This window comes from Pelodiscus sinensis, chromosome 31 (genome assembly GCF_049634645.1).
Source record: "Pelodiscus sinensis isolate JC-2024 chromosome 31, ASM4963464v1, whole genome shotgun sequence".
Lineage (NCBI taxonomy): Eukaryota > Metazoa > Chordata > Testudines > Trionychidae > Pelodiscus > Pelodiscus sinensis.
Genome location: NC_134741.1, coordinates 13,107,492 through 13,132,687, shown reverse-complemented (window position 1 = coordinate 13,132,687; position 25,196 = coordinate 13,107,492). Strand labels below are relative to the sequence as shown.

Genomic DNA, 25,196 nt, shown 5'->3' with positions numbered 1-25,196 from the left:
AGCGCTGGGGGGCGGAGGAGGAGAGTGAGGTGGGGCTGGGAGGCTGAATCGGTGACTGTGGATAGATCTTGACACCAGCCTGCGCGCGGTGCCTTTTGGCTCTTTGGAGACAGCGGCTCCAACTGCCGCGCGGGGAAGGGGAGCGGGAGCGGGCGGGGCCGGGGAGCTCCCTGATGCTCCCGCCGGGCGGGGGTGATCGTTGGGTGCGGGGCGGGGGCGCGCAGAGGGGCTGTCTGCGGAGGGGGGATTTTAACGCAGGGTGAGGGGGACCCTGACCTGAGGAACACAGAGAGGGGGAGGGGAGGGCTTCTGGCTGGGCAGGGGGTAAACAAGACTTTGGGGGCTTTTTTTTATTTTTAATTCTGATTTTTTTTGTATCCTCAGTGCTGGTACCTCACACACCGGTCCCCGGGATCTGCCCCTCCATTGCTGAGTGCAGGGAAGTGACACAGCCCCCTAGCCTTGAGGCAGCCATGGCTGCAGAGAGCCCTGTGGAAAGTCTCCAGGTAGGAAGCGACACGTCCCGTCTGTCTGGAGGATTTCACAGCCCCTGTCACTCTGGAGTTTGGGCACAATTTCTGGCAGATCCCCCTCAGTGCAGAGACACACAGCAGCAGGGACCCCTCCGGCCCATTCAGCGGCTAGCAAACGTGATGGAGTTTCCAGGTAGCAAAGAGAGCAACATGGGACAGGGTGTGTGGGGAGCACCAGGAGGCTCTGATGCTGTTCTGTGAAGAGGATCAAACTCCCATCTCTGTGGTGTGAGACAAATCCCAGGTTCACAAGATGGTACCTTTATAGGAAGCTGCTCAGGAGTACAAGGTACAGAGTTCCTGTCCAGTGTGATGGGAAATAACATTGGCTTTTAATTACAGGCTAATTTCACTGACTGTTACCTGGCATGGCTCTTTAAAGCCTTCATGGTACAAGAGATGCTGTAAAAAGTAAATATTTTGGCTTTGTGGCAACTTACATCAAGTTTTTACAGATACCTGATGTGGGAAAAGTTTCTCTGAGGCTCTGAATCCTGAAACCCAGCTTTCAGTGGTGACAGGAGGGGTTTTAACATAAGGGAAGGTGTTAACAATCAGAGAGGTTTAGATCAGTGTTTCTCAACCAGTGCTATGAGTACCCTTAGGAGTACTTGACACAAAACGGGGGGGGGGGGGGGTACATCAACACAACTGAAATTTGGAGAGAACTGAATTTTTGTTTTATGTTTTACAACGCTTTGTTATTTTTGTAATTCTTACACCCAAAAATTTAATTGCCTGCCCTGCTACAATTAAGTTATTTAAACAAATGTGTTGCAATGGTAGGGAAAAAATGGTGTGTCTGAAAACTGTAGGTACTAGGGGTACTTTTTTTTTAAGGGGTACTTTATTTAAAAAAAAAAACAGTTGAGAAACACTAGTTTACATCACAGGAGCTGAAGGCCAGTCTCTGGGAGTGAGCTGCCTTAGGACTGGAGAAGAGGAGGTTAAAAGCTGTTACTGATTGGCTGAGAAGCAGTAGTAATCTATCAGTTGTCTTATAGACCCATAATGCCCAGCAAGGGACAGTCTCTGGCCTGAGCAGGTCATAGTCTAGTTGCACAAATGGTGGGAAGGGAAAATGAAGCAGCAAGTTTCCTTATGGTGACCAAGCACATCAGTTATAGAGTTTAGTCCAGAACTCTGCTCTCTCCATGCTCAGTCCGAGGCTACACTAACCACTAAGCCACACTCCCCCCTGCCTCTCCACATCACTGAACAGTGATGAAGTGTGGCCCTTGGAGGGAAAGACGCCTTGCTACCTGCCTCAGGCCCTGCAGGGAGAGGAGATTTCCCACTAAGATGCTGAACTCCTGGGCTGAATTATGAGGGGTTACAGATAGATGCGGCAACCGGCACTAGAGGAGGTCGCTGGGCTGGATGCTGTGGGGCCCCGAGCATCTTGAGTCCGCCCATAGCAGGGCTCCAGGCGGTGCAGAGCCATGCCAGATATCACTGGGATTTGACTGGGTAGTAGCCAGGGTTCAAACTGGTTAACTGATGAGCAAATGCTTATTGGTTCCAGTTACTGGTTAAACTCCCCACTGTTCCCAGCAGTGAATGTCAGTCTGGAGCTGCTGGTAGTCTCCACCCGCGAGAGAGCCCTGCCCCCCAGGAGAGACCACATCTACTACTGATCTTGTCTGTCAGCGGATTTAAAAAAAACTGTAACAGATTAAATTGTAATCAGTTACTTAGTATTTTTAACCCTTTTTACCTCCCTCATCCCCACTTACATCATTCTTTATGAAGGTGCCACAACCACTTTTTCCCCCACGCTCACAGGCATCCTGCTGCATCTGCAGTCTCCTCCTGTCCTTTTTCAATGGACAAAGTAACATCCAGGACTGAGTCCTTGCTGGACAGGGACGGTGCCAGTTTTCCAGAGCTCTATCTTAGAGGCAGACAAATGGGCTCCCAACATCTCATGGATTTACCCTGGTGCTTATTTCTGTTTCTTCAGGAAGAATTGAAGGCCCATTTGAAGACTCTGAGGGAAGAGAGAGAAAAGCTGCTGGGAAGGAAAACGACAGCAGAGGGGAAAAGCCAGGAGTATCTGGTAGGTGCCAGTGGCTAGGGACTGGCAGTGGGAGGGCTGTGTTAGGAGGCAGATTCCTGTGTGGCCTGGTGAGATTGGGCTTGTTTGTATCTCTCCTGGATCATAGATTGCTGAGTTAGATCCATGTGTAGACAAGCCCTGAGCTTTCATGTCAGTGGATGAGTTAATGTCCAGCTCTTGTGGCTTTCCCAGACATCCTCCCCAAGTTGAGTGTGCCCCTGAAGGGCTGTCTCCTCACTTGGTACATTAACATGTTTCCTTCTTTTTCCTTCCTGGGTGTATCTGTCAGGCTGGAGCTGAGTCCTGCCTCCTGCTGCTTTGGGTCTGAAAGTCCCAGCGCCCATAAATAACACAACCTGCTGTACGTGACAGCATGACATCCCTTTCAGAGTGACACAGGGCCAAAGAAGATGCTGGAAGAGATGCCTCTGCCTAGTACCCAAAGAGTAGAGTCAAGTATCACAAATTTTAGGGTTTTCCAAGAAGTTCTCCCTACTGCGAACTCAGCTTCCCTTAAAAGGGCCCCAGGCTCCATCCATGTCCCTGACCATCACTTTCCCTGTTTTCATACAGAAATGGACCCAAGCTGAGAGGCAGATGATTGTGGCTGAGTTTCAGCAGCTGCGACAGTTCCTGGAAGAACAAGAGCAACTCCTGCTGGCCCAGCTGCAGAAGCTGGATGAGGAGGTTGGGAGGCTCCAGACTGACACTGTTAGGAGACTCTCTGCGCAGATTTCCCATTTCAGCGAGCAGATCGTTGAGGTGGAGGGGATGTGTCAGAAACTAGCGAGTGAATTCCTACAGGTGAGACTGAGGGAGAAATGTCTGAGCTTCCCACACAGGGAAGGTAGGCTCCTGAATTACAAGTGCTGGGATCCAGCCATCCAATCTCAGTGTAACACCGCATGCATTGCTGACATGTGAGTGACTGTTGTGGTTTGCAGAGTTACGGGCACAGAGCTATTAGAGATGGCAAAGCTCCACTCATTCAGGGGATCCATGGGCCTGGGGCCAAGGCAAGGCCCCTCTTCCCATGTTTACAAAATCCCTTCCCTGCGGTCCCCTATGTGTGTCCAATGGGGCTGAGATTCTTTTCTGTCTCTTTTCTCTAGGACATCAGAAACACCTTGACCAGGTAGGTGGTTCTCACTCATCTCACTACACAGCGCAGGGAAAGGGCTTGGAGCTGATGTTAGCAGCACATCTCCCCAGGGCTGTACAGCCAAATGTTGGATACAAATGTCTCTGATTTAATTCTGAGGGTTTCACCCTTGCACAGTAGACTCTGGAATTCCCCATTCAGGGCACAGTCTGACGTCAAATATTTCCTAGAGCTGTCACCTCACTGGGGACTGGCTGCCTCAGGACTGTGGGACTGGAACATGGGCATATCACTACTAGGCACATTCAGCCCAGAGCAGCAGGGATCAAAAGTCTGTCCCACTCAAGGGCTGTTTGGAGACCTGTGTGGAAGGAGCTGGGGAGGGGGCAGCTGGAGTCTGTCTAGTCCCTAGTGGGCAGATTCCTTCAGCCCTTCACCTAGGAACCTCCTGTTCCTCAGTTCCTGGAGGCCAAGGAGTGAGATGGCCATGGAGACTCAATTCCCCTTTTGTCCCCCAGCTGGTCTCGCTAGGCCAGAAGTGAAGAACAGCAATGAGACCTTTCGGGGAGGGTTGCGCGCCCATGGACTGTGTTGCCCCATCTCTTAGACTGGGAGAATTGGAGGAATTCTAACTCCAGACCTGTTAAAGCTGAGACTTACTAGCCGGAACTTCTCATCAGTAAATTAAATACAGTTACATGGAATTGTTTCTGTCCAGGTGTGAGACAGGGGAGTTCCAGCTGCCAGAGGAGATTTCCCCTGAACTAGAAGAACAAGTCAGCAGTTTCTCCCAGAAAACGATTGCTCTGTCAGAGACTCTGAGGGAGTTCAAAGGTACCTAGAGGGGATGGAGGAGGGGAAAGTGGTTCAAGTATCTAAAACTGTTGAATCTGGCCTCTGAAGCCAAACTTCCCCTAGCTCAATTCCCACGTGGAGAATGACGGCCCCATAACTCAGCTCTCAGAGACACTGAGTGAACAGACCCAACTGCTTGCAGATAGAGCCAGGGGTTTGCAAACTCTGATCCTCTCATTCAGAGATCAAAATGGCTAAAGTTACTGTGATGGCCATGTGTTCTGCCACCACAGCTTCCGGTTATGATAAGAGGCAATAAGTGAATTGAGAAACCAAGTGGGAGGAGGTGAGGAGGGAAAAGTAAATCTCTCTTACAGCTTGTCTCCCCTGGGATGGGGGTGAGGCTGCAGGGATGTTGGCTCCATTGCTGGGAGGTGCTCAAGCGAGAGAGGAAATGAAAGTTTCAGACTCTTTCATACTCAGTACCTGAGTGTGTGTCTGTCTGGTCTCTGATACAGTTGAAACACAGAGTTCACAGTGGGGACATTGTTATGAAGAGGAGAGTCTGGAATCTCACCTCCCTTATTCCTTCTCCCTCCAGACACTCTGCCCTCTGCACTGGAGAGAGGAAGAAGAAAATCCCTGGGAGCTTTCAGACAAGGTAAATTTGCAGGTGAAGATTCTTTAAATGATGAGAAAATTCCCGTGAAAACATTTTCATGGGATTGTCATTAAAGTTACCAACCAAACCCAGCGACCATGGTGCACACAGCCCTAAATCTCACCCACTGATCAGTGAGGAGACCCAGGGGCACTGTATGGGGACCTTTGGACACTTTGAGAAACACTGGTCTCTGAGGTATGATGCTACAGGGATGAAGTTAAAGCACACAATGGACAGCACCTGCAGGCTCAGATTTCACTGCTCAGTTTCAATATGGGGTTGGTTTCAAGCCATAAATAGGCTGAAAGGCTGAGAGCTGACTGGCTTCCACTGTATCAGTCTGTTCATGGCAAGAAACTGCTGGATCCCCAAGGGCTGTTCACTGTAGTGCAGGCCTGAGCAAAATACAGCCAGCCCGTGCATTTCCTCCATTAGTGTCATGGAAGAGTGCAACTCAACCACTTTCCAAAATCTTGGAGTGCCCACCTCCCATCAAAATGAATTGCCCACCACTGGTCTAGTGGCTACAGCTCAGTGAGAGCCAATAACTCAAAGTTGAAGCCAGACAATTTCAGGCTAGAAAAGAGGCACAATTGTTTGATAGGGAAGAGGATTAGCTGCTGAAACAAATGAGAAAAGAACTGATGAACTCCATCTCTTGATGTCTTCAAATCAATACTGGGCAACTTTCTAGGAAACATGCTGTGGGGAAACAGAGCTTTGTGCCTGGTTAACTGGACTAAGTGCAGTGGCTTGTGCCACAGAGGGGGTCAGACTGCAAGGCTAAAGATATCTTCTGACCCCATGAATCCACGAATTTTAAAAACTCATCCTGCAAACAGTATACGTGTTATATGATCTGAATGGTTTTAACTTCATTTAATCTCTGTTCTGCGTCAGCTGAGAGAACCATAATTTGTGCTGCGAATCAATGAATGAAGATTAAGAATTTTCAATACAGCCGCTTAAATTTAACCTATGTCCATGTTCAGGCAGGTGAATATATGGTTTATCAGAAACACTGAGTGCTGAGAATTGAATTTCATTGTTACAGGCGCAGTAATGTTGAAACTCAAGTAGGTACCGAGAGAAATGAATATGGATTTGGGATCTAACTTGAAGGTGCTGTTTATGGAATATCTAGAATGTGTATCACTAGGAATAGTGTCTGGGCGGAATGGGGGTGTGGAAAGGATTAAAGCCCCTTCTGAAATGTCTCCAATTGCCCTTCTCCCCCTGACAGGCTGCAAAACTGCCACGTCTGTCTCCAGCTCAGCCCCTGGCCTGCAGAGCCAGGGACAGGAAATGGCTGTGGCGGAGCCGGTGAGCTTCAAGGAGGTGGCTGTGTATTTCTCTGAGGAGGAATGGGCTCTGCTGGACCCGGGCCAGAGAGCCCTCTACAGGGATGTGATGCAGGAGAATTATGAGTCTGTGAACTGGTTGGGTAAGGATTCCTGTCCCCTCCGGTATCAGAAGCTAGGTTGGGTTTGGTTGAGGCCTCAGTGTCAGGAGTAGCAGCCCCACTAATCCTCGCTCCTGTGTGAGACTTCCCTCCACGCCTCCTGTCAGGGGAAGCAGGTTCAAGAACATAACAAAGGGTCTGCTCTTCCCACAGCCAAGGTCTCAATGTGCTTCCCCATTATCTTGCCCATGTTGTGCCTTGGCTGGAGGTGTCAGTGGAAGGGGCCAGCCAAGATCAGCAGATGGGTCTGGCTGCTGTTAGTGCCTGTGGGGTACTGTGGGGTATTTCGCCCCCGGGGAGGGCTTCCGTCCGCCCCCCCCTTAGTCCTTTTAGCCGTTGTCAGCCGCGCGCGCCCGGCTCTGCTCTGCTCAGCCAGTTGGGGGAAGGGGGTCTGGGCTCGCCCTGGCTCCGGACCCCGACCCAGGGCCCTAAGGTCAGGAAAAGAATCCCCACCTAGCGGGGGGGGGGTCGAAAACCCTAAACTCCCCCGCTCTCAGGGTCCACGTCCCTGCCCTGGGCCACTTCTTCCCCCCGGCCTAAATCGCCTCGCCCCCGAGGCCTTCCGCCCGGGCCCCTGCCCAGGGCCTCCAGTACCTGAGCCCTCCCGCTCGCTGCCAGGGTGGGTCCGTCTCACCAGTGTCCCCCCCCTCTCACTGGTCCGGTGCGACCTTTTAAACTGCCCGTCGGTCGCAGGCAGATGACGTCACCCCCCTCGTCGCCTCCGGCCCCCCTTCGGGCCGGCCCACTGGTTATGTCACCCTCGTGGCCTCCTCGCCCTGCCCCTTGTCCGCACCGTTCGCTGGCCCTGGCTCATAACCCGGCCGGTGTGCCTCCGCCCCCGCTCGGAGGGGGCAGGCGGCTATACACGCCGTGCCGGGGAGGGTCCTTTCCCCCACGGCCGCGGCGCCCCGGCGGCTTCCGGGAGGGGCGGGGCTACCCTGCCACACACCTTCCCCCTCAAGTCTCGCGTCATACTCGCCATTACTGCCTCCGGGGTTTCTACTGCGCGGGACAGCCAGTCCGCGTTCCCGTTGTTGACCCCAGGGTGGTGCGTGACTTGGAACTGGTACGGTTGCAGGCTGAGATACCACCGCAAAATCCGTGGGTTCGTGTCCTTCATATGTTGCATCCATTGCAACGGGGCGTGGTCCGTCACCATGGTAAATTTATTGCCTAAAAGAAAGTAACGTAGTGAATCGATAGCCCACTTTAGGGCCAAGGCCTCCTTTGCGATCATCGCGTACCCCCTTTTCCGGGGGAAGAGTTTGCAACTTAAGTAGAGGATGGGGTGTTCCTCTCCTACCTCCTCTTGCGTCAGTACGGCCGCCAGTCCCACCTCGGAAGCGTCGGTCTGTAGGGTGAAAGGCTTATTAAAATCTGGCTGTGCCAGCACCGGGGCGTGTACCAACCGGTCTTTCAGTTTTCGAAACGCGTCATCACAAGCTGGTGTCCACCTTACCCTCTCGGGTTGTCCTTTCCGTGTGAGATCTGTGAGGGGTGCGGCTAAAGATGAAAAGTTAGCAATGAATCGTCTATAGTAGCCCGCTAAGCCGAGGAATTGTCGTACCTTCCTTGTTGTGGTTGGGGTAGGGTGTTCCCGCACGGCCTGTACCTTATCTATTAAGGGTTTGAGTTTCCCCCTCCCCACTGTGTACCCCAGGTATGACACTTCGGCCCTCCCAAATTGACACTTCTTTGGGTTAGCTGTGAGCCCCGCCCGCCTCAGGGCTTCTAACACGTTGGCTATATGGTCCAAATGTTTTTCCCAGGACTCGCTAAATATTACGATGTCGTTGATATACGCGGCCGCGTAGTCCTGATGATCCCTTAAGATTTGGTTCATGAGTCTTTGAAATGTGGCCGCGGCCCCATGCAGCCTGAACGGCATGTTCTTGAACTGATATAGCCCAAAGGGGGTGGCGAACGCTGTTTTTGCCTGGGCTTCGGGTGAGAGCGGGATCTGCCAATACTCCTTGGTCAAATCGAGGGTCGACAAATAGACGGCTCTTCCGAGACGGCCCAGTAACTTGTCTATGAGTGGCATGGGATATGCGTTGAACCGAGAGATCGCGTTGACTTTGCGAAAGTCTATGCAGAACCTCGTTGATCCATCTGCTTTGGGCACTAAGACAATGGGGCTCCGCCACTCACTACGGGATTCTTGTATAACTCCCCACTCCAACATGGACTGGAGTTCCTCCTTCACTGTACCCTATAGCTTCCGGGGAAGGGGGCGCATGTTATCTCTTACCACTTTACCTGGTTCCGTTTCTATCTTGTGTTGTATTAAAGGGGTCTGCCCGGGTCGGCTTGTCAATACTGGCCTGAATCGGTTGAGGAGGTGGTATAGTTGTTCTTGTTTCAGGGGCAGGAGCTTTTCTCCAATCCGTGTCCCCTCGATCCTCACCTCAGGCTCCCCCCACGGGCCCAATTCGATGTCCGTTGCCCGAGGGTCGATCAGGAGGGCTTCCCGCGTGTGCCACTTCTTTAGCAGGTTCACGTGGTAAATTTGAGTTTCCCGTCGGTTCCCGTTTACCCGCACCTCGTAGTCAACTGGGCCTAGTTTTCTTATTATCCGGAAGGGCTCCTGCCAGTGGGCTAAGAGCTTAGACTCCCCACTAGGAAGTAATAGTAGGACCTGCTCTCCCGGTTCAAATTCCCTCACCTGCGCTTTCCTATTGTAGTATGTCTTCTGCCCTTCTTGCGCCTTTTCTAGGTTTCCTCGGGCCCGGCCCGCCAAGTCATGTAGGGTTTTCCTCAGTTTCTGTACGTATTGGGCGGCTCCCAGGGCAGGGGAGACCGACGTTTCCCACCCTTCTTTTACGAGGTCCAAAACCCCTCGCGGTCGCCGCCCGTATAACAATTCAAAGGGGGAATACCCGAGTGACGCCTGCGGTACCTCTCTTACGGCGAACATCAGTGCAGGGAGCAACTTATCCCATTCACGGGGGTCGTCCTGTGCGAACTTTCGGAGCATCCCCTTCAGCGTGCGGTTGAAGCGCTCCACTAGTCCGTCTGTTTGGGGGTGATACACTGACATCCGGAGCTTCCTGATCTGCAACACCCTACACAGTTTTGTCATAACCTTAGATGTTAAGTTCGTCCCTTGGTCCGTTAGCAATTCCCTGGGCAACCCGACCCACGAGAACAGTTTTACCAATGCCTCGGCTATGGCGGGTGCTGTGGCCCTTTTCAGGGGCACCGCCTCTGGGCAACGGGTGGCATAGTCCACGATGACCAGAATGTAACTATGCCCGCGCCCCGACTTCTCGAGGGGTCCCACCAGGTCCAACGCTACCCGTTCAAAGGGGGTCCCAACCACGGGAAGGGCGACCGGGGGGGCTGGCGGCACCCGATTCCCGGACGTCTTTTGGCACTGCGGGCAGGAACTGCAGAAATTTTTAACTTCCTGGTACACCCCGGGCCGGTAGAATCTCTGTAGCACCTTCTGTCGGGTTTTTTCCGTGCCCAAGTGTCCAGCCCACGGGTGCTCATGGGCCAATTCCAGGACCTTCCACCGGTACGGCCGGGGAACCAGCAGCTGCCATCTTTCCTCCCCAGGAAGTTCCCCCGGGATACTTGGTACAAGTGATCGTCCCTTACCTCGAATCGGGGCCCGTCAGGTCGGTCGGGCGGGTTTCCTCCCGGCTGTTCGCTGGTTGTGCGCACCTGATCCCAGGCCGCCCACAGGGTGGGATCCTCCCGTTGCTGCGTGAGGAAGTCCCCTTCTTCCACCTCGAGGCGGGCGATGGCCAGCGTCCCCCCGATGGGAAAGTGGTGGGCGGGGCTCCCCCTCCGTCCTCCTCTCCTTGGGCTACCAGGGTCCCTTGCCCGGGTTCTGGCTCCTGTCTGGGGTTGCCTGCCCTGCCCCACTGCCCTAAGAGTCTTTTTAGGCCGGACCAATCCCACCCCAACAAGAGTGGGTACGCTAGTTTAGGGCCGACGGCGACCACACATTCGCTCTCTAGCTCCCCATCCCCTATCCGTACGCGGATCGTTGGGTAGTAATGAATGTCCCCATGGACGCACTGGAGGGCTATGGGAGCGCCCCTGGCCCGCACCGGGTATATCACATCCTTTCGGACAATGGTCTGTCCGCACCCTGAGTCTAATATGGCTTCCACCGGGTTCCCATTAACCCACAGTTCTTTTATTACCTGCGCCAGACTTGCTGCCCTTCTGTCGGTGCCGCCGGCGCGCCTTTGTCCGAAGCTATAGTCCATCAGGGTGCAGTCCCTTTTGTAGTGGCCCTCCTGGCCGCACTGATAGCAAATTACCTTCGGGGTTCCTTCTGGCGGGGGGGCACCCGACCCCGTCTCGGTCACCCAGTCCACCCTGGCTTCGCCGCCCGGCCAGCTCCACCAGGGTGCCAACCTCCTCTCAGGGAGGGGCCCTAAGGGGTTTCTCCGTACCTCCCCGCCGCGTTGAGTTCCTACGGGCTTTGGCGCCCCTGTTTCGCCCTTCCTGGGATCCCTCGGGGGCCCCGTAGTTACTTTCCCTTCTGTCCCCTCGGCGGCCAAGTAATGTTCCATGAGGGTTACGGCTTCGTCCAGGGTCTCCAGTAGGTTCCGCCGCACCCATTGCTGCCCTTCCGCGGGGAGGATACAGACATACTGTTCCAATATGACCAGGTCGTCCACCTGGACCCCTGTCTTGGTCTCCGGTTTGAGCCATCTCATCCCCGCTTCCTTCACCCGCTGGGCCATGGCTCGCGGTCGCTCATGAAGATCATACTTGGCTTCACGGAACCGCCTGCGGTGGGTCTCTGGGGTGACCCCCAGCTGATCGAGAATTGCCTCTTTAACCTTGAAGTAGCACAATGCGTCGCGGGCCGACATCCCCCGGTACGCCAGCTGGGCTGGCTCCGACAAATAGGGCGCGAGGAGGGTTGCCCAATGTTCCTGGGGCCATTTCGCTGCGGTGGCCACCCTCTCGAAGGTCACCAGGAAAGCCTCCAGGTCGTCCTCCAGCCCCAGTTTCGTTAGCCGTATCGGTAATTGGGTGCCGATCCCTTCCCCTCCTCCGGGGCCCCCGGCCACCCCGGGTATCCCAGCCGGGGCCCCTCGTGCCATCTGCTCCTGCCGCTCTTGGAATTGGTTGAGGAGCTGTTGCAGCGCCTGCATCTGCTGTTGCTGCTGCGCCTTTTGGGTTTCCGTCCACCACTCCAAGATCTTATTCGCCTCCATCGTCTCCTGACAATCAACACCCCGTTAGCGCCTTGCCCCTGGTCTAGACCCCCGTCTCGGGGTCTACAGTGCCCACATTCTCCACCACGTGTGGGGGAGTTCGCCCCCGGGGAGGGCTTCCGTCCGCCCCCCCCTTAGTCCTTTTAGCCGTTGTCGGCCACGCGCGCCCAGCTCTGCTCAGCTCAGCCGGTTGGAGGAAGGGGGTCCGGGCCCACCCTCGCTCCGGACCCCGACCCAGGGCCCTAAGGTCAGGAAAAGAATCCCCACCTAGTGGGGGGGGGTTGAGAACCCTAAACTCCCCCGCTCTTGGGGTCCACGGCCCCTCCCTGGGCCACTTCTTCCCCCCCGGCCTAAATCACCTCGCCCCCGAGGCCTTCTGCCCGGGCCCCCACCCAAGGCCTCCAGTACCTGAGCCCTCCCGCTCGCTGCCAGGGTGGGTCCGTCTCACCAGTGTCCCCCCCTCACTGGTCCAGTGCGACCTTTTAAACTGCCCACCGGTCGCAGGCAGATGACGTCACCCCCCTTGTCGGCCTCTGGCCCCCCTTCAGGCCGGCCCGCCGGTGACGTCACCCTCGTGGCCTCCTCCCCCTGCCCCTTGTCCGCGCTGTCCGCCGGCCCCGGCTCGTAACCCGGCCGGTGCGCCTCCGCCCCCGCTCGGGGGGTGCAGGCGGCTATACACGCCGCGCCGGGGGGGGTCCTTTCCCCCACGGCCGTGGCGCCCCGGCAGCTTCCGGGAGGGGCGGGGCTACCCCGCCACAGGTACCCTTGAGCTACATTGACAGAGTGTGCGTCTTGTCCGTGCCCCACAGCTCAGGTTGTTGCTGTAGAAAGACACAAGCTCCATTCAGGGGCTCAGGCTTTCAGCCAGGTTTATTGTCAGAGGAGCAGGGTGCTAGTGTCCCAGCTCCCCTGGCACAGGTACAATGAGACGTGTCCCACCCCGACAAGAGTACCAATCCAATCAGCAACCCCTTAATACCTCATACAATTGGGTGCCCCTCAATATGAGGCAGCTGAAATGGGAGGCTCAGAGTGATGGGTGGGAGCTGAGGCGGCAGGGGCCTGCCATTAAGCTCCAGCGAACCAGGTGATACAGGCACAGAGGCAGGCGACAAGGCAGCCTTTACCTCCTGGAGGATGTGTTGTGTTGGCAACACTACATCCTGGGCAAGCACCCTGGGGTCCACTCAGTCCTGCCAACCATTGTCCAGGAGATCAGTGACTTTGGTGACACCAGCCAAGACCAGCCTTGGGGCACCCAAGGGACATCCACCCTCCTGTGGCACAAGCAGGGGGTGAGCAGGAGGAGTTCAGGCTGGAGATCTCCACCCTCGAACCATGGGGGCAGATGTGATGGCAGAGCCCAGCTTTCAGGAGCTGAGGAGATCTCTGCAGCTCTCAGAGATTTCAGAGGAGATGTCTCAGAGGGATCACAGCCAGCTGCTGGTGGTAGCAGAAAACTGGATGGCAGGGGAGGCAGACAAATCCCCCAGGGCCACTTTCATAGTCTTGTGGTCTGACCTCGACTTGCCCCTTTTCATTCTGCCACTGCCCGTTTGTTCCTCGTCTGTCTTTCCCTTTTCTTAGCAACCCCTCTGGCCGCTTCTCCTGTGTCAGGCGCTAGAGGGGGTTGGGGAACGCAAAGAGCCCAGGGCCCGCTGGTGAGTTCCTGGCAAGCTGTTGCTGAAATCCCTGCTGCTCTGTGGGGCACAGAGAAAAGCCCGGGGGGCTGTTGGATTCGCTGCCACTGAGGCTTCTGCTGGCGGGAGCATCCATTGCCGAAGGCAGCCCTGGAACCCTGGTGGGCTGCCACTGCTGCAGTCGCTGCTTTTCCAGGCAGCCCCTTCTGCGCTGTAGAATAGTGATAGAAATGTAGCCGTGTTAGTCTGGGGTAGCTGAAGCAAAATGCAGGACAATGTAGCACTTTAAAGACTAACAAGATGGTTTATTAGATGATGAGCTTTCGTGGGCCAGACCCACTTCCTCAGATCAAAAAAACCTGATCTGAGGAAGTGGGTCTGGCCCACGAAAGCTCATCATCTAATAAACCATCTTGTTAGTCTTTAAAGTGCTACATTGTCCTGCATTTTCCTTCTGCGCTGGGCTGCCCTGCTGCTGCTGTTCCGTCAGCGCTGTCTTCCTTCTAGTCAGCATTCCCACTAAGGCAGCGGTTCCCAACCTCTCTCACACCGGAAACCACCAAACCCAGTCACAAACTGGTAACATTGAACGTGCAAAGACATTTTGCAAGTAATGAATATGCAAATAGTTACAAGTCCCGCAGAGATCAGAGTTCGCAGATATCGACACTAAAAGAAATCACAGAAAAAAATCCCTTTTGGCTGCTGAGTGGGGCAGCCCCTCCCCCAACTGGTGCCTGCAGGTGGAGGGGTACAAGAGGGGTACCCACAGCGGTAGAGGGCATTTGGAGCACCCTGTTTTGAAACTTTAGACATTTTGTTGGGGCATAGGAGCAGGTGTCCCCAAATGCTACCAGCAATAACCTCTGCCCTCCTCCCTCCTGCCCCTTGGGGTGAGAGAGCTGCCATGGCATCTGTCCCTCTTCTTTACAAGCGCTGCCCTGTATCTCTCCTCCCTTCCCCAGCCAAACTGCTCTTGCTCCCCCAGCCCCCCTCCTGCCCCCACCTCACACATCCCTGTTCCCCCTCAGCCCATCTATCTGTCCCCACATGGCTAGCTCCCCCCACCCTGCACACTCTGGAAGCTGATGGCAGCTTCCCTAGGCCCGGGCAGGGATTGCAGCCCCCTCCACTGGGAGCATCCTGTGGATAAACCCTGCCCCTGCAGCACTGGGACCCTTTTCCTGGAGGGACAGGAGTGGAGTGTCTCTGACCTCTCCTTAAGCGCTGCCTGCCCTGGGATAGGGGCTGGGCTGGGACACTGCTCTGGAAACAGCTTCCTGCGCACAGCTTTCTAAATTGGCCCAGTGGGAGATTTCCCCTTCCTGGCTGTAGCCTGAGCTGGGGGGCCCAGCAACCCTACCCACCCACCCCCTTCCTTCTCTCCAGGGCTCAGAGATCTAGACTTTGTCTGGCTCCAGAGTCTCAGCAAGCAGAGGCTGAGTGTCATTTCCTGCTGCTGCCCAGCTGGAGCCAGGGATCACTTTCTCCTGCTCCTGGGTCCTCTTGAGCAACAGGTTCCCAGGTTCCTGCTGGCTGCTGCTGAGTCATAGTGCAATACCTACCCCTGCGCTCAGGCAGCGTGTCGTGGCCCAGCAGTTCACGACCCACCACTGGTCCATGGACTAGCAGTTGGGAACCACTGCACTAAGGTGTGTGCCTGTGCAGCTGCACACGAAGAAGTGAATGCCACAGAGCCTGTTAACGAGGTGCCTCCTGGACCCTGCAGAGAAGGTGGAAGATGGTCATGTGCTGGAGAAATAGGGAGTGGGTGGGGTAGTGTGGGAGAATAGGAGGAGGGGTAGCAGGATCAGTGGGATGAGGTGGGGGTGGGCTGTTTGAAGCATCCCAGCATCAGCTAGAGCCTGGACACTTTCTTCTATGCTCAGACTGGGCAGGGGGGAGTAGGCTGCATCGGGGTGGGGTGCCAAGAGTCAGGTCAGTCCAAACTCAGCTTCCCTTTTCTTGTTGAAGCAACCGTGAGGCTGGAGTGAGGAGCTGGTATTAACATTGATGTTATTCCTGGCATAGCTCACACCTTGTAATTATGTGATGGGGAGGAGAAATGCGAAAATGCTATGTTCCACTGCTAGAATTATAGAGCAAACCCCAAGCTTTGATTTCTCTGCAGTTCTAGGACAACGAGTGCGTCACCTCCTATCAGCAGGGACAGAGGAAGCACTTGCATTTGGCCAAGGTGAGTTTCAGCTAACAGCTGATGGACATGTGGCGGGAGAGGTTAGTTTGGTGGGAGGGAGACAGATCCAGAGCAGAGAGGTGCAGAGAGCTGAGGGGTTCTCATAGACTCATAGACTTTAAGGTCAGAAGGGACCATTATGATCATCTAGTCTGACCCCCTGCACAGTGCAGGCCACAGAATCTCACCCACCCCTCCTAGAATAATCCTCTCATATATATATATATATATAATATATATAAATACTTTGAAGACCCCAAGATGCAGAGATCTTCCAGCTGTGATCTGTACCCCATGTTACAGAGGAAGGCGAAAAACCTCCAGGGTCTCTGCCAATCTACCCTGGAGGAAAATTCCTTCCCCACCCCAAATATGGCGATCAGCTAAACCCTGAGCATGTGGGCAAGACTCACCAGCCACACACACAGAAAGTTCTCTATAGTAACTCCTATCATCCCTCCAGGATCTGACTTCCATTGGTAGATTTGTAATTGTAAAGCCTTTATGCTGCCTTTGTGGACACGTGTCTTCCTAGTGCAGTGGTCCCCAACCTTTTGGGGCTGCTGGGCACCCAGGGGCAAGGCCACTCACACTGGGCACCCAGAGGCAGGGACGCTGCGTGTCCAGTGCCAGCACACCCCTTGCACCATACATCTGGGGGCAGGGTGCACGTGCCCAGGGGTGGGGCCACCATACACTGCGTGACCAGGGGCCAGCACCTCACATGTGCCAGGGGGCCGGGTCGGCCCCAGTCACTCGGCAGGAGCACAGAAATGGCCTGGCGGGCACTATGGCACCTGCAGACGCCGCGTTGGGGACCACTGTCCTAGTGTTCTGGGGAAGTTGAATATTTTTAAAAGTGCAGAGGAGGCTGCAATGAACCCATAACAAGCTGAGGATCAGGATTTAAACTGCCGCCAAGTCCACCCAGTGAACAAACCAAATAAACATCCTCAGGGCACAGAGAACCTGCAGCAGCAGGATGTGCACAGCCTCTGTGACAGGAGGAGCCGCATGCTGCCCAGGGGCTCTGCCAGCTCATGGGAATGCTCTGGGCAAGGACGACCCAGAACGTGCGGTAGAGCTGCATTAATCAGCCATTGGTGCCTGCAGATGGGCTCTGTGTGATATGCAAGAGTGAGGGGAAACTCTAGGCAGTCTCAGGCCCCCATGCTGACCACCAGGTCTGCATCCCACAGGGCCGCTCAGAGATTGGTCAATTTGGAAAGAAACGGCTGCGCTTAAGAGCAGCGCTGCCCCTTTCTAGGAGACACATGACTCTTTTTCTCTTCCTCTTCTCCAAAGCACACAAGAAGCAGCAGCAACAACACATCCCTTCAAGGGCTTTGATCCATAATTAGACAAAAGCTCATGAGCTAAGTCTAGGAATCAAGAGTTCTTCCCATTTCCCGCAGCATTCACTGCGCAGGCAGAGACAGTCAGGATTGGGAGCCATGTATATTTCAACCTCCATGACTTGATTAGGCAATGAGACAGCCAGGTCAGGGCCATATGCACTTAACCACTGTTGCTGCTGGGCTTAAAAACTGGCCTTCTAGCTTCCGCAGGCAGGCTGGGCAGGTCACAGGTAACCTGGCCCGCTCCATAGGTAGCAGTAGTCCTGGGCAGGTGCAGCTGCAGGTCCTTATTGCTGACCCTGGTCCCATGGGGTAGTCTCAGCAGGACAGAGTGACAGCTCAGCTCCTCCCCTTCTCTGAGCCATGGGAAAGCTGCACCTCTACCCTTGCCAGGTGAGCCAACCTCCCAAAAGGACTCCGCAAAGGTATCAGCCTCCTACAGGGTATTCTTACAATACCAGCAAGCCGGCCTGAGCTGCTTAGGTAAGTGAGGGTGTCACTGTTAGGGGTGCAATCAAATACACACACCCACATTGCAATGTTCTTGCATCAGGTTTGAGCTGATGATGGAATAAACTGCTGGTTAGGTAAGTGTCTGGTTGCTGCTTAAAGATTGGCCAGTCCTCTGTCCTGTGGTAGAATGATCTCAATAGGGTATGTCCATAAACAGGCGATCGGAGCTGGGAAGAGGCCAAATGGAGTTGTTTCTCTAGCCTTTTATAGCTCTCCGGCATGTGGATGGCAGGGTTCCCTATCTTTTTTCCATCCAAATGTGGAATGCATGTTGTTGTGAACTGACATGGGCTCTTGTGCGCCACCAGACCAAACAAAAACCCTTTTCGATTTAGTATCTAATTTTTTTAAAAGTGACCATATGGATAATTAGTTCAGTGAGGACAGGCTAGTTCATTCAGCACTCATTACTCAAAAAGTTAAATGCAAGTGTAAGAGAAGTAAAAAGCATAGACCAGTCAGATCATTAACATCCACACTTGGAAAGAATAAAATGATAGAGACACTATGGCTACGTCTAGACTGGCATGATTTTCCGCAAATGTTTTTAACGGAAAAGTTTTCTGTTAAAAGCATTTGCAGAAAAGAGCGTCTAGATTGGCACGGATGCTTTTCCGCAAAAGCACTTTTTGCAGAAAGTGTCCGTGCCAATATAAATGCGGTTTTGCGCAAGAAAGCCCCGATCGCCATTTTTGCGATCAGGGCTTTTTTACGCAACACAATATTGCGTTGTCTACACTGGCCGAACAGGAGCAGCATAGTATTTCTGCAAGAACACTGACAATCTTACATGAGATCATCAGTGTTCTTGCGGAAATTCAAGCAGCCAGTGTAGACAGCTGGCAAGTTTGCAGAAAAACTTGCCAGTCTAGGCGCAGCCGATATGTGCATTGCGGGTAGTGCCAAGCAGTAACAGCGACAATAATACAGTGATGTGCTGCAAGCTGGGTGAAAGACTGTATATCTCTGGGAGACAGAGAGATGTTTACTTTACAACCATGTGTGTGACACAGGCTGTGTGTGTAAGAGAGGGACAGAGATTGCTTGTGTGCTGGCTGCTACTGGGGAAGTTTCTGGGAAGCCCCGTATACTGTTTCTTTAAGACACTGTAAGCTGTCCTGCTTTGTCCCTGAGTCCTGTTGTCTTTTGAGTGTGCACCCATCTCTGTGTGTGTCAGAGTGTGTGTGTGAGTGAGACACAGAGACTATGTCTATACTGCACCCTTCTTCCACAAAAGCTTATGCAAATGAAGCATGGAGTAGCATATTGCCATGCTGCATTTGCATAATTAATTAGCAGCTGTTTTTGCTCCAAAAAGAGCTCTGTAGATGGCTCCTTTTTGCACAAAAACCTCCTCTTGCACAAGAGCCGTTCTTCCTGAAAAAATCTGGATGGAGAGTTTGTGTGTGAGACAGACTGTGAGCAGGCTGCTGAGATCTCTCACAAGCAGAGCACTGCTTCTAAGAGAGTCAGGCTGTCACCATTCACATCCTGAAGCAGCCAGACTGACCCCCCTCTGCCATGCTCTGTGGAGTTTGGGTACAACCTCTGGGGACACCCTGAGATAGCACTCCCCTCCCCCCACTCTGTGCAGTTAGGAGGTTTCCTCCTGGGAGCAGGTGCAGGATAGTGCTGGGCAGGATGTGATTTTCTCCTTGGCAGCTGCACGTGTGCACAGCTCACAGGGAGCACAGGTTGAAGGGACTCATTGTTCCAAGCAAAGCCTCCAGCACTGTGAGTAGAAACACACAGGGACCAGAGGGAGTTGTGTCACATGAACTGGTCACATGCCCGTGCCTGCTCTGATGAGCCACGGTGGCATTTCCCTCCGTCTCACTGGAAAGTCCATGGGAAGGTCTGTCCGTGGAGATGAGCTTTCCATGGCCTGTATGTTTTCTGGATGGACTGTCCCTCTGAATGCTCCATTCACAGTGTGCTGGCTGGCCTGGATGGAAATGACATGTTAGGTATTTCTACAGCAGTACCTATATTTGAAAGGTGGGCTCATGGTCAATATTCATAACTTGAGGTTCAACAATGATGTCCAAGTGCAGACAGGGATAATCACAACCATCGCATCAGAACGTTCCCATTGGCATTGTACATGGCACTATTACAACAAATCGGCTACGTCTACACTGGCATCATTTTCCAGAAATGCTTTTAACAGAAAAGTTTTCCGTTAAAAGCATTTTCGGAAAAGCACGTCTAGATTGGCAGGACGCTTTTCCGTAAAAGCACTTTTTGTGGAAAAGCGTCCGTGGCCAATCTAGATGCGCTTTTCCGCAAAAAAGCCCCAATCGCCATTTTCGCAATCGGGGCTTTTTTGCGGAAAACAGTACTGTGCTGTCTACACTGGTGTTTTGTGCAAAAGTCTTTCGGAAAAATACTTTTGCCTGAACGGGAGCAACATAGTATTTCTGGAAAAGCACTGACAATCTTACATGAGATCATCAGTGCTTTTCCAGAAATTCAAGCGGCCAGTGTAGATAGCTGGCAAGTTTTTCCGGAAAAGCGGCTGATTTTCCGGAAAAACTTGCCAGTCTAGACACAGCCATCTTGTGGTAGCACTATGACCTACATAGTCATATTTTAATCCTATAAAATCATAGGGGTTTCTTCCCAGCACTAGATGATTGTCCAAGAAGGGGTCTGGCTGACAGTGTGAGGAAGGCACCCATGAGGCAGAAAAAATGTGAATGGTTGATTCTGTGCAGCCAACAGGGACAACAAATAGGAGGCCAGGCTGGCCAGGTGGAAGGCTGGAATCCATACATAGAGGCTGCTGGTGGCAGTGGTTGTGGCAGAGTAGAACCAAGGTTCCAGAAGGGGAGCTGAGCTACAGAAACAAAGCAGCTATCACCCTGAGATACCACCTTCCCCTCCCTCACAAGAAGTGCAGCAGACACAGGTGGGGTCAGGAGTGTGGCACACAGGCAGGGTCTGAAGCAGCCAGCAAAGGATTTCCCTCATTGCTCAGGTAACTTATTCTACTTCTGCCTGGTTCAAGTAGAGCATCCAAGCCAATGAGCAGGAGCTTTGTGGACAGAGCCCTTGCAGAGCCACAGCTGGGGAGCTGCTGGGTCCTTTCTAAGTTCTAGTGACCTGCCATGTGGCCACTGCAGTCTATGCCTTGTCTGTGTCCCTTAAGCAGCATATTCCTGTCCTACGCTGGAGTGGGTGAGGGGATGAAAGAGGCCATGAGGGAGACTTAGTTGTACCCTGGAGCTGTGGATCTCAACTTTTTTAGACCATGGCCCTCACTGCTCACTGCAAATTTTCCATGGACCTCAAGCCAACCACCTGTGGTGACAGAATAGGTGTAGAAGAGCATAGTTTGGGTGAGAGGTGTGCTGGGAGTGGGGGTGTGAGGATAGGGATGTAGAATCTGAGGTGAGGGTGTCACTTACCTGTCTCCATTTTTCCCACAACTCCTAAGCACCGCGACTCCTACCCCACTGCTTCCATTTGCCCTTAAGAGTGGAGCAGAGCATTCAACTCCCCTAGGGAATAAGCTAGGCCATTCATCAGGCAGGGGGGTAATGCATCCTTTCTGCAGAGGAATGTGTCCTGGGAATCTTGTAACATCCAATCTCTGCAAGGTAGGTGGGTGGGTGAGTCAGATCCTGGGTCTGGAAGTAGTAATGGCACAGACTTTAATGAAGAAAATCAGCACTTGGTTAATTGCTCTCCAAGCAGGATTTCCAGTCTCCAAAGCTCATGCTAGATCCTGGGTGGAGCGAGAGGAGGAGATGTGGATCCCCGGTCTCCAGGGCTGTGAGGAAGGGGAGAGCATCAGACACACCCACACAGGTGAGCAATCAGCTAAACTGACTCAGGAACCAATTTCTGTGTGCTCATAGCAGGTGTCACTTGTGCACTTCTATCAAGTCTCACTGAGCTTTCAGCTTGTCTTCAATTTCAGTCAGAGTGGAGGGCAAAGGTTGGTCTGTCTCCTTTGGGAAAGGACTCTGTGGAAGGAGGATGGGCTCAGCTCATAATTATTGAACTTTCAAGGATTATGTGGGCATGTTCCCCATTCTGTATTCCCTGTTCAGAGTTTTCTTTTCAGCTCAATACAGGGAATGACTCCTGTCTGGTTTCTGTCTCTGTCCAAGCAGGTGATGAGATGCTGAGTGAGAACAATGAGGAGAGTCTTCAGCAGGAAGCACAGGAGCAAATCACTCCACATGAAATGTGCCTGGGAGGATCTGAAGGACATGTTTCCCAGATATGTGAGCAGGGAGAGACCTGTAAGAGTCAACATAGCCCAGACAGGCACATGGGAAACCATTCAGAGAAGGGACAGGGTGAATCCAGTCACAGGAGCAGAGGGATGAAAGGAAACATAGAAACCATTCAGCAGAAAATCCCCCTTGAGCAAGCACTCTCCTCGTACAATGACTGTGCTACTCTTATTGAACATCAGAGAATCCACACGATGGGACAAACCTTTTATTGCTCTGACTGTGGGAAAAGCTTTAGTAGGCGTTCAAATCTTTCTAGACATCAGAAAATCCACACAGCAGAGCCACGTTTGAGCTCTGCTGACTGTGGGAGAAGCTTCAGTGAGAGCTCAGACCTTGTTAGACACAGGAGAATCCACACAGAGGAGAAAACCTTCATCTGCTCTGACTGTGGGGAAAGCTTCAGATGGAAATCACATCTTAATCTGCATAGGAGAATCCACACAGGGGAGAAATCCTTCATCTGCTCTGACTGTGGGAAAAGCTTCGGTTGGAATTCACATCTTAATCTCCATAGGAGAATCCACACAGGAGAAAAACCCTACAGCTGCTCTGACTGTGGGAAAAGCTTCCGTGGGCGCACACATCTTCTTAATCATATGACAATCCACACAGGAGAGAAACCTTTCAGCTGCTCTGACTGTGGGAAAAGCTACTGTAGGCGCTCATATCTCGTTGTACATAAAAGAATCCACACAGGGGAGAAACCTTTCAACTGTTCTGACTGCGGGAAAAGCTTCAGTACTAGCTCATATCTTGTTATACATAAGAGAATCCACACTGGAGAGAAACCTTTCAACTGCTCTAACTGTGGGGAAAGCTTCAGTAATAGCTCACATCTTGTTAGACATAGCAGAATCCACACAGGGGAGAAACCCTGATTGCTCTGTGCGGGGGAAAGTTTCAGGGAGAGGTGAGGCCTTGTTAAAGGTTGGAGAATTAACACAGGAAAAACCCTTTGCCTGTTGAAAAATCTTGATTTGGCACTCACATTTTAACAGTCATGATACAATCCACACAGGAGCAGCATAGAACAGTAGAACTGGAAAGGACCTTGAGACATCATCACCTCCAATCCCCTGCCTTCAGGGGAGGCCCAAGCACCATCTATCATCCCTGATAGATGTGTATCTGACTTGCTTTTAGATACCTCCAATGATGGAGATTGCAAAACCTCCGTAGACAATTTATTCCAGTTTTTAATCACCCTGGGTATGTCTACACTACAGCGCTAATTCGAACTAAGCTAATTTGAACTAGCGCATCTAGAACTAAAAACTAGTTCGAATTAGCGTTTTGCTAATTCGAACTAGCACGTCCACACTGATTGGAGGCAGGGGGGCATTTAAGGGCAGCTGAAACTGGTTCTGGCAGGGCATCAGGTCAGTAGTTGCTTTGTGTGGCTGCTGTCTGAGGCTATCTGAGGCTCGAGCTTAAAGGGACCCCCCTGGACAGCCGGTTCTCAGCTTTTCCTGCTTGCTTGCCAACCTCGCCGAGGGACAGCAAAGTGTTGGTCTCTGTGCCCATCTCTGTCGGTGCTTCCCTTCGGGGGGGCCACCGCAGGTGGCAACATGGAGCCACAGCTCGCCCTGCACCTTCTGGTGCACTTTATGGACTTGCTGCTGCAAGCCTGCCACCAATGGCTCGAGGCTGCCTGGCACCTCCTGGTGCACGTCAGCCCCCTGCCTCTCCGCCTGGCCGCCCTGGGGGCCGTGGAGGAGCCGCGGCGGTGCCCTGGCACCGGCGTGCCCCGCCGCGTCTGGCGTGAGGACACCAGCACCGACTGGTGGGACCGCATCATCCTGGAGCACTGGGAGGATCGACAGTGGACCCAGAACTTCAGGATGAGGAGGGACACCTTCCTGGAGCTCTGCGAGTGGCTCGCCCCTGCCCTGCGCAGAAGGGACACTCGCATGAGACCCGCCATCCCCCTTCAGAAGCGGGTGGCCATCGCCCTCTGGAAGCTCTCCATGCCGGACAGCTACCGATCCGTCGGGAACTAGTTTGGCGTGGGGAGATCCACCGTCGGAGCAGTGCTCATGCAGGTATGGCACTCGTCGGCCACCGAGCCAGAGGGGAGGAGGGCTGCGAGGAGGCGATGGGCCGCCCCAGGGACAAAGGGGGGGCGGGAGGAGGCAAAAGTGCCCCGTACCGGAGGGGTCGGTCTGTCCCGGCCGTACTACACGCCGCCAGGGGGGTTGCTTCCGGGAGTGGGGCGCGGGGCACTGCCAGGGCATGAACGCTCCCAGCCACCCGGGTGCCCCACTGATTGGCGCTTTGCTATGTCTCTCTCCGCAGGTGGTCAAGGCCATCAACCGGGTGCTGCTCTGCAGAGTGGTCCGCCTCGCTGACCCAGATGCCGTCATCTGGGGGTTCGGCGCCCTCAGCTTCCCCAACTGCGGTGGGGCCATTGACGGGATGCACATCCCCATCCGTGCCCCGGAACACCAGGTGTCCCGTTACGTGAACTGCAAGGGGTACTTCTCTGTGATCCTGCAGGCCATGTGTGACCACCGGGGACAGTTCACGGACATTAATGTGGGCTGGTCCGGCAAAGCACACGACGCCCGGGTGTACCGCAACTCCTCCGTGTGCCAGCGGCTGCACGCCGGGACCTTCTTCCCCGACTGCCACATCAGGGTCGGGGGTGTGGAAATGCCCGTCTGCCTGGTGGGGGATGCCACCTACCCACTGCAGCCCTGGCTCATGAAGCCCTACACGGGGCACCTCAATCCCTCCCGCCAGGCTTTCAATGCCAGGCTGACCAGAGCCCGCATCGTGGTGGAGGGGGCCTTCGGGCGACTGAAAGCCCACTTTTGATGCCTCCTCACCCATCTGGACCTGGCTGAGCACAACATCCCTCCCGTGGTGGCAGCATGTTGTGTGCTCCACAATTTGTGTGAGCGAAAGGGGGAGGCTTTCCTGCCAGCCTGGATGGCTGAGGCTGACCGCATGGCTGGACACTATGGTCAGCCCCGCACCGCCGCCATCCGGGAAGCCCAGCGGGGAGCCGTCCGGATCCTGGAAGCCCTGCGGGAGAGCTTCCTGGTGGAGGAGGACGACTGACCTCTCCCTTGCGTGCCCCACTGGGGCCTTCTTCCACCCTATCCCTCTTCCCCTTTCCTCTCCCTACCTACTGTAAAATAAAGACACCTGTTTTTCAAACAAAAATGTATGTTTATTTCACGTAATTGGGGTGGGGGAAGGGAGGAATGAGGGTGGGAGAGGGGAGGTGGAAACCTGGGATGAGGGAGCTGGGAAGGGAGGAAGGGAAAGGAAAGCTCAGGGGTGGGAGTCCGGCTGCCTATTCCGTCTCGCCACACTGCGGGTCCGGGAGCGTCGGTGGGAAATGGTTGTGGGGGGGGGCAGGAGGGACGGGGGGTGTGGAGGAAGCAGGAGTGGGAGCAGGAGGGGGAGGAGCAGGGGGAGCAGGGGGAAAT

The 25,196-nt window shown here is 53.9% G+C and overlaps 1 protein-coding gene across 11 annotated transcripts; it reads left to right on the top strand.

Annotated features, from left to right (window-relative positions):
* The first annotated feature begins 11 nt into the window (after positions 1-11).
* On the top strand, positions 12-24,927 carry LOC142821441 (uncharacterized). Of its 11 annotated transcripts, none has more exons than XM_075912392.1 (12): positions 12-29; positions 385-506; positions 2,497-2,592; positions 3,166-3,396; positions 3,705-3,727; positions 4,413-4,528; positions 5,091-5,150; positions 6,397-6,597; positions 15,573-15,638; positions 21,206-21,322; positions 21,628-23,801; positions 24,055-24,927. In XM_075912392.1, exons 2-11 carry the CDS (start codon positions 474-476, stop codon positions 22,635-22,637), a joined length of 1,953 nt encoding a protein of 650 aa, XP_075768507.1. In that variant the 5' UTR covers positions 12-29; positions 385-473; the 3' UTR covers positions 22,638-23,801; positions 24,055-24,927. The 11 variants fall into 11 exon arrangements, with proteins under 11 accessions (XP_075768507.1, XP_075768510.1, XP_075768508.1 ...); XM_075912395.1 differs by having other exon boundaries at positions 27-51; XM_075912393.1 differs by lacking the exon at positions 12-29 and adding an exon at positions 47-88.
* The last annotated feature ends 269 nt before the right edge of the window (positions 24,928-25,196 follow it).